At 42.9% G+C, this 8342-nt stretch overlaps 3 protein-coding genes across 3 annotated transcripts; 1 reads left to right on the top strand and 2 right to left on the bottom strand.

The window, feature by feature from the left end:
- The first annotated feature begins 1329 nt into the window (after window positions 1-1329).
- LOC133712595 (high mobility group B protein 7-like) lies at window positions 1330-3290 on the top strand. The gene is made up of 8 exons (XM_062138704.1): window positions 1330-1677; window positions 1898-1980; window positions 2092-2146; window positions 2218-2334; window positions 2442-2499; window positions 2593-2637; window positions 2751-2834; window positions 2942-3290. The coding sequence occupies exons 1-8, from the start codon at window positions 1556-1558 to the stop codon at window positions 3050-3052; spliced, it is 675 nt and encodes a 224-aa protein (XP_061994688.1). The 5' UTR covers window positions 1330-1555; the 3' UTR covers window positions 3053-3290.
- A 258-nt stretch (window positions 3291-3548) lies between these two features.
- Window positions 3549-6170, bottom strand: LOC133712594 (MDIS1-interacting receptor like kinase 2-like). The gene has a single exon (XM_062138703.1). It carries the CDS (start codon window positions 5565-5567, stop codon window positions 3705-3707), a length of 1863 nt encoding a protein of 620 aa, XP_061994687.1. The 5' UTR covers window positions 5568-6170; the 3' UTR covers window positions 3549-3704.
- Window positions 6171-6533: 363 nt separating this feature from the next.
- LOC133709640 (uncharacterized) lies at window positions 6534-8183 on the bottom strand. The gene has a single exon (XM_062135448.1). It carries the CDS (start codon window positions 7988-7990, stop codon window positions 6794-6796), a length of 1197 nt encoding a protein of 398 aa, XP_061991432.1. The 5' UTR covers window positions 7991-8183; the 3' UTR covers window positions 6534-6793.
- Window positions 8184-8342: the final 159 nt, after the last annotated feature.

The raw sequence follows: 8342 nt of genomic DNA, 5'->3' as shown, positions 1-8342 counted from the left end.
CGTCTTCTGGTGTTGGCATGAGGCTAACTGTCGTGGTGGTGCGGGTTACGGTGGAAGCGACCTCAGGGGATGCAGTATCTGAGATTTTAGAAGGCTGGAAACGAGGTCCTTCGATTAGATGTTGATTGCTTGGTTGTATTTTGGTTACGACTTAATGGTGGTGATGGAGATGCAGTTGAGGTAGAGGTAGTGCCGGACTTGTCTTGCATGCGGTGGAATTGGGTGGTAAGCCACATGTATCGGGTTTGGAACCAGAGCTAGAGGATCTATATTTAGGATCCGAGCAGGTTGTGGGCTTAGAGTCCGACCCACTCTCAATGTTAGGCTTGGACTCTGGCCCACTCTTTTTGTTGGGTTGTTTTTCAATTTTTGGAATGGCTTGGGGCCCTTACTTGTTATTGGTATTGGATTTGGGACCTAGATTTATGGTATTTGTTCGTGAAAGATCATCTGTCAACATGGCCATGTTCTGACACCCTTAGTCGATTTTGATATTTGGGTGGAAGATTGCCTCTATTATGTGTTGAATTGACTTTTGTCATTTTATGCGTTGGATTTGCATGGATAGTCAAACCACTGACTACCCAGTTCACTACACGGTTGCAATATGTAGTGTAAAATCAGATATGCGTTTAGACGTTATTGCTCTTACTATATTAATATTTCCTTGTATCTTTTTTTTTTGCATCTTTTTCTTTCGTACTGTTTATTTCTTCCTTGATGTATTTTTTCATCGTATCGTTGTATTTTTCAATTTTAATAGCAGAATGACCTCATCTCTACTACTATAAATGGAGGCCCTCTTTTGGTGTCAAAGAGCTTCACCAAATTTTGAAGTGTCTATAATACCCTTTCATAACATAATTATTAAATTAGGTCAATAAAATATAAATAGATAAAAGTGTAAATTGAAATTAAAAATAGCCAAATCACTACTATTCTATGTTCAAAAATTCCTTTTAGTTGACCATTTTCCTTTAACACAGTGTCACCCGCGAGAAACGCGGGCATGTTGCTAGTTTTACTTAAAAAAAAATGCTAGCACTATTAGAAGAAAAGTTAAAATTTGTTAACTTTTAGACAATTTGACTCAGAAAATAACTTTTCACTCAAAACTTTACCACGTACATTGAAGGTGAGTTTCTGATGTCTTATGAGTTCATAAACTTGGATTAAAGGAAAAAAAAAAAAAAAAAACAAAATGGGCCGCAGAATAAAACCGAAAATGTGGAGAAGCCCGCTGTAGATGCATGAAAGAAAGAACTTGATGGCATTCTGAGTCCAAAAGGCGAAGCCAGACCTTGTTGGGTACGAAATCTAGACACAAAGTGGGGAAAGCGCGATAAAGACGAGTCTATGGATCCGCGGGAAACGAAATAAAAGGCGGGGTCCTCAAAGTCGAAAGAAATCGCGGGATTCCAAATCCCAAAATTTCCCTCTCTTGGGTTTTCTTCCAAATTCAAACCCGAATATGTAATGCATATAAGCTAATACCGGTGGCTTTCACTAAGCATATATCCATATTGATTGATAGAAGAAAAGGAAGAGTGAAGAAATGGGAAGCGGGTCAATCAAATCGAACCCAACAAGGTCGAGGAAGAGGGTGGAGGCCACGGCGGAGGACTCGGCTGGGCCTTGTCTCCTTCGCGGCAAAGATGGCAGTGCTTTTGCCAGATGGTATTAGTCAGCTCTCTCTCATTCACTCTCTTTGTAATTTTCATTTCCCCAAGGAAGAGGAACGAAACCCTTACAATTAATTATTGATTTAGCAGATCAGCTTATGTTTGCTTATATAAGAAAGTAATTGATCAATTTAATGGACCTATATGATATAGATCTGGCTCTTACTATATATCCAGATGTGTAGGTAGTTAGATTAATCAAAATTCATTTGCAGCGATGGATGCCAAAAGAATGTCCCAGTGGCGCTCATAAGCTTTCACAATTGTAGCCTCGATGCCAAAATCAAGACCAACCTGGGTGAGTTTGGATTCCTTGTATGTATGTATGTATGTATGTATGTTTCTCAATTCAATTTTCCTGTGAGTGTTGTGCTGCTCTAAGTTCGCTTATTATTATATCCATGTTCAGAGGCTCAAGTCGTGGAAAAGCCCAGTGAAGTGACTAAGAAGCCTTCCACAGAGAGGTATTCCTCATTTTCCACTTGCTTTTCGGTGGATGTATGTATCTTCTGATTTTGATTCCTTTTCTGTGCAGGAAGAAATCCAGTACATCATCACAACCAAATGCCAAGAGAGCCAAGACTGACAAAGCGAACAAGAGCAAGGATCCAAATGCACCCAAGCGCCCTCTCACTGCCTTCTTCCTATTCATGTAAATCTCACTAAACCTTGTCTCCTCTCTGCGTGCCTATGTGTATGTGGTTGTCAATTTTTATAGAGCCACCACTAGTACGTGATGGGACCTTGCATATTTTTCAGGAATGATTTTAGGAAAGCCTACAAGGAAGCTAATCCTGATTCCAAGGGTGTTAAGATGGTAAACTCTCCTGGAATTTAGCACTTCATTATTGTATGTCATTGTTGGAGTATTTGGGAACTAATTAATTTTGATCCTCCTAATTGAGTTTAGGTTGCAAAGGAGGGTGGTGAAAAGTGGAAACTTATGACTGATGAGGTTAGTGTCTAGTTATTGCTTCTGGTTTCCTTGGCCTCAAAACGTACTGTTGGGGTATCAGACTGGAAATCGTCAATCTTGTAAATTCTCAATCTTTCATATCATGTGTGTAGGAGAAGAAGCCGTATATGGACAAAGCTGCTGAGCTTAAAGATGAGTACAAAAAGACCTTAGAGACTGAAGCTGATGATGCTGAAGTAAGTCTCACTATTGTTCATTCTCAAACCAGTCTGCCATTCTTTGATGTATTATTCTGGTTGCTATTTTCTTATTTTTGTTTTGAATTTCTTTTGTGGTTATTCAGGGTGAAGCTGAAGATGTTTCAGAAAAGGAAGTGCCAGAGAAGGAAGTAGAGGAAGCTTCAGAAAAGGAAGCACCAGAGAAGGAAGTGGAGGAAGCATCAGATGGGGAGTAGTATATTTTGTCTTCTTAAGTTTAATGTCTTCTGTATTTGAAAACGAGTAAAATGCATATTTGGGTGCTCGTAAATTCTTAAGCTAGTATTGGTCTCCTACTTGAGGGTTATATCATCTAGTCTAGATAGTTACTTGGGCTGCTCCCTGAACCATTTCTGTAGTCACTTGATTCCTGAATATTGCTCATCTTTTCCATTGTTTCTTGGCTGCTAATTTACTAGTTGGCATTCCATCCAATCTCTCTTTGTATGTAATGACAGTTTTGTTAGTCCTATGCTTTATAATGGAATGTTTGGGAGCTTAACTTGCATCAACACATGGGTTGGAATCATTATGAAAAATGTCTGTTGCCATGACTCGATCATATATTTTGATGCAACCTGAGTGTGATTATTTTAGGTCATGGTCACTCTGCTGGCCCCTTATGGGGCATTTCTTGAATCAAATTATTTCTATATTTTTTGGGAGGTATTCTCCTCTAATGTTTGGAAACAATTTGTCTTAGATTTTCCTTAAATTAAATGAAGAGATGAAGGCAATGAATAAGATAGCTATAAATATGGATAACAGTTGACTAGCTCTTGCTTATATCTCATCAACAAGATGCTCCAATAGTACTGTGCGCAAATCTTGGGCAAGTGAGTCAGCATTTTACTGGCTCATTTCTATTTCTGGAGTCATTCTTCTCTGCTTGTTATTTTGATTCTTTCCTCTGCAAGGTGGTAGAGGCTTGCCACATAAGCACAAATTGTGGAGATAAGCAGCTGCAGGAAAAATGTTGAATGGTCTCCCTTCTGGGATCTCTCCACATAACTTATTTGCCCTGAAGCTTGCATGTCTCAGACCTTGAATACCCAATAAGCTTGTTGGGATTTTTCCGGTGAGTCCATTGATGGAGAGGTCAAGCCATTGAAGTTTCCCCAACAAACCCAAACTTGTGGGAATAGTGCCTGTTATCTGGTTTCTTGAGATATCAAACCTTTCGAGTTGAATCAGGTTTGAAACTGAAATGGGGATGTGACTAGCAATCTTATTGCTTCCTATGTTGACTACTTTAAGCCTCAAGCCTTGTCTAAACTCTGGAATGCCACCTGAAATTTGATTGTTTGATACATCTAAAACCTCCAAAAAGCTAAAGCTGCTTCCCCTGTTACTTAAGATCCTCGAGAGAGATCCAAGGAGCTGATTTGAGTGTAAATCAACTAGAGAAATGGTGTCTGGCAATTTAATTTCTGAAAGGTCAAACTTGAGTTGATTGTTTGAGAGCTTGAGGCTCTGCAAGCTTGACATGCTAGTGAGGTTGAGCTTTGAAATTCCATCAGTAAATTGGTTATGCGACAAGTCTATGGAGTTCAAAGACTCGGGCTTTGTGAAGCTTGGGAGGGTTCCTCTCAGTTGACAACCGGCAAGATGAACATCTCTAAGTTGCCGGCTTCTGATCCAATCTGGAACAGTCCCTAGACTGAGATTGTTGTAAGAAAGGTCTATTGACAACAGAGAAGGGATGCCCCTAGCAAAAGTCTCTGGTAAAGGACTTGAAAACCCATTTCTGGACAAGTTGAGGTGCCAAAGGTTCTGCAAACTTGAAATGGATGCTGGAATATGACCGTTAAGGTGATTATTGCTCAAGGAAAGACTCGTAAGGGATTTGAGGCCTCCAACTTGGACCGGAATGATCCCTGTCAGTTGGTTATGGTCCAAGGACAAGTCCAAAAGGTTGGGCAAACTGAAGAGGGAAATAGGCATTTGACCAGAAAATTGGTTATTGGAGAGGTCAATGAAAGTAAGGTTGTGAAGATGCTGCCCTACAAAACTTGGAATGAGCCCAGATAACATATTGAAGCTGAGATCAAGATACTGCAGAGCATGAAAGTTTTGAAAAGTGGTTGGAATTGGACCTGTGAGGAAATTTCTTGCTAAGTTGAGTTGGACAAGATTGGTAAGACGCCCCAGGCTTGGCGGAATCTGACCCCTGAAACGGTTGCCAGCGACTGTGAGGCTCTGGAGGGAGGACAAACGGCCTAAACCCGAAGGAATGATCCCTTGGAGGGAATTGTCCTCGAGGGCCAATTGGGTGAGGTGAGCAAGATTGGAGAAGGTGTCGGGAATTGGACCTGTGATTTGTTTCAAGCCACTGATTACCATTACCTCCAAGAAATTCAAGTTGCCGAGAGAAGGGGAGAGAGTGCCCTTCATGTACCCCCTATTCGCAGGGCTCTGCAACTGCAAGACAGTAACCCTTCCAGCTGGGTTACACTCGACACCTTCCCATCCTCCTGCGCAGCAGTCTGTGCCTGTCCATGAAGATAGAATGTCGGTTGTGTCCTTGACGATTCTGACCCTGAAGCTCAGAAGGGCGGCTCTATCTGCTTGTGAGCACACACCTGCTGCTGCTTCTTCTTCTCTCCGCCGCGGCAACGATGAGGAAGAGGAGGAGGAGGAGGAGGACACTGACAATATCAGCAGAAGCATTATTACCCATCTCAGGGAAGTCAGGCCCAGAACAAGTAACATTTTGGAGTGTAGAATATCGATCGAGATCAGGATTCAGGAGAGAAGAATTTGCAGACAAAATGTCATGCAATAGAACGGAAGGGAAGGAGAGGAGTTAAGTTGGGATCTGAGCTGACAGAGCTAGCTAGATGGAAAAACTAAAGTTGCTGATGGAAAAAAGCAGCGACAGAGAAAAGTAGCAAAGTGAACAAGAAAGAAACATGGCAGTGTGGGTTTGATTTGTTATATTCCTTGTGGGTACTTCACTTCACTTCACTTCACGTAGGGAGCAAGGGTTAATGATGAAGAATACATATGGGAAGGAAGTGTGTCTGAGGCTAATTATAATGTGGTTGTAAGACCCTCAACACTTTTGTCTCATATTTATAGTAACAATATGTGATGATTGATAGAGTAGAGTAGAGTAGAGAAGAGTGGAGAGCAGAGCCGGAGCTCAACCGATTTAAAGAGATTCACATGCAAAATCGAATTGTGACCGTTTGATGATCACGAGGATCCTAGTCCCAGTTTGAACGTTGGAGCGCACTATATTCAAAATCTATCTGCTACCTTGCTTTACTTTGTTAGTTTAGCTCTGCAAACCTTTTCAAACACAAAGTGAGAAACTGAGAATTGCTACCCTTTCGTCCACAAGTTTCACGCCGCCGATTGATCCTGGGCCTGGGCCTGCTCTTGGGCCAATGAAAGTCCGTAACGGTGTCGTAAATAAATTTGTCACTTAATAGTATGAAAAGATTGACTGCGGAATGCTCATCACGAATGGTGGGGATGAAGATGAACCTTTTGGGAGAAGTTTGTCAAATTTTATGTCTGCAATTTTCTTTTATTTGACTTACTTGGCTCCTTTGTTTTGTGGCTGATGACTTATTACCATATGCAAGACTTTGTTTACCCAATTTCATGTCTTCTTTCAAAGTCTTTAATTTAAATCACTGTTGCTTCTCGATCACTTCCCAACTCGATAAATGTTTGAAAAGTGGTTGCAATCTTGTCAACACATCACTCACTACTCACTAGCAATGAGGCTAAAATGACAACTTAAATGACAACTTAAGGCACACTGGGTGTGGACCAACACAGCAAAATGCAAATGGGACCCGGCCTGATGCATCATCATATAACTACGCAATTATTTCTTACTAACAGACCAAAAAAAAACACCAATATTTATGGATTGATGTTGACTTATTCATTGCCAGCCAAGCCAGGTAAAGGGGTGCTCTGCTCTACTCGACGAGGCCCAAGTTGAGAATGCCCCAGGAAGTTTGAGGCCATGATCTTTCTTGGGCCTTCAAGAGCAGAACCCTGGCCCAAGCAATCCATCCTTGCCAAGACATCCTCTTGTCCCAACAACTTGCCCATTCCAGCAGAAGCCTCAGCCCTGTCTCAGCTTCTCTCTCAGCCTCCTCGTACTTTCCCTGCGTCAGATAAACCTGACCCAACACCACATGCGGCTCTCCGATGAAAGGGTTTTTCTCAATGCAACTCTTGAGCAGTGAAGCAGAATCGGAATCAGAATCACAAACAGCTTCCCAATAGAGGTCCCTGGCAGCTAATTGCTCCCCAGCATCCAAAACCCTGGTGCAGTTGTCAAACACTGGCGGCACCACGAGTTGGATATTTTCATCTCGAGAAATGTCAGGGTTGGCGTCACCTCTCTCTCGAATAAACACTTGTTCCTCCCTGACGAGGAGCGTGTAGAGTGCAGCCATCCTTGAAATGGAGTTCATCCAGAGCCCCGGCTTGCCATCGCCAGGCCACAGAGCTCCATACTTGTTCCCAGTGAACTCGAGCCGCCCGTTTCCGTTGTCAAACAGCGCGTCCTGGAAACCAAACAGTTGGTCGCTGAAATCTGCCATGGTCATCATCACAAACGTCGCGACGATCCTCCTCGAAACCAACACATCTTGGCCCGTCTTTATGTGCTTCACTCTGATCCCACCAGCAGGAACCAGACTCTGCACTTTCTTCCTCCAGTTGCAATTCATATCAGAAACAGCCGCCGCTTCGGATTGCTTGAGGTGGTCGCGGAGCTCGTCGTCGGTGTAGTGGAAGAGAAGGTCATCGTGGATGAGTGGCTGCCTTGGGACGATGCAGAACAAGTGGATCAAGCGCTCGGCAGCCTCCCCGACATGGCGGCGAACGACGTCGCGGCCGGTGGAAGGGTCGAATATGGCGAGGTTGACATAGGAATTGGAGTAAGCGGAGTGGAAGAGGCCGCAGAGGCAGACGGAATCAGGGGCCTTCCATATTTTGAGAATGCGGTAGATGTCTACCAGGTGCTCCAGAAAAGTGCCGTGCTTATGCCAGCACTCACCGGCTCCAACAGACTGCAACACTTTGACAAGTGAAGGCAGATTCTTGTCGATCGACTCCAGCTCACCGCGCAAGAATGGACGGGCAGACTCTAACAGCTTTCCCATGTTGCTGCTGCTGCTGCTACTCAGATAGCTAGAGACTAATTCCGAGGAGGCCGTGGTTTGGACTAGTCTTTGAAGAAAGGAGGAGTCTTTCTTTTTGGTTTCAAGAGACGTCCCAAACTTGTAGTGCTTGCTTGCTTATAATCACCTCGTGACCAAGTTTGATTTTGAATGAAAAACCCACTCTCCTGTTTGGAGTGGAGTTCCTGCGGTTGTTCTTTTGCTAAAAGATAAGATGTTATCCTCAACAAGAATGAATGGACAGTCTTTTCACGTACATACGTATTCGTTCTTGTTTGTTGCATTACTGCCAAATTATCGACAACCATTTGTGCATCACGGAATTTCAACCGTG

Source organism: Rosa rugosa, chromosome 5 (genome assembly GCF_958449725.1).
Source record: "Rosa rugosa chromosome 5, drRosRugo1.1, whole genome shotgun sequence".
NCBI classification, from domain to species: domain Eukaryota; kingdom Viridiplantae; phylum Streptophyta; class Magnoliopsida; order Rosales; family Rosaceae; genus Rosa; species Rosa rugosa.
The sequence above is the reverse complement of the archived record's forward strand: the minus strand, read 5'-3'. Positions and strand labels throughout refer to the sequence as shown.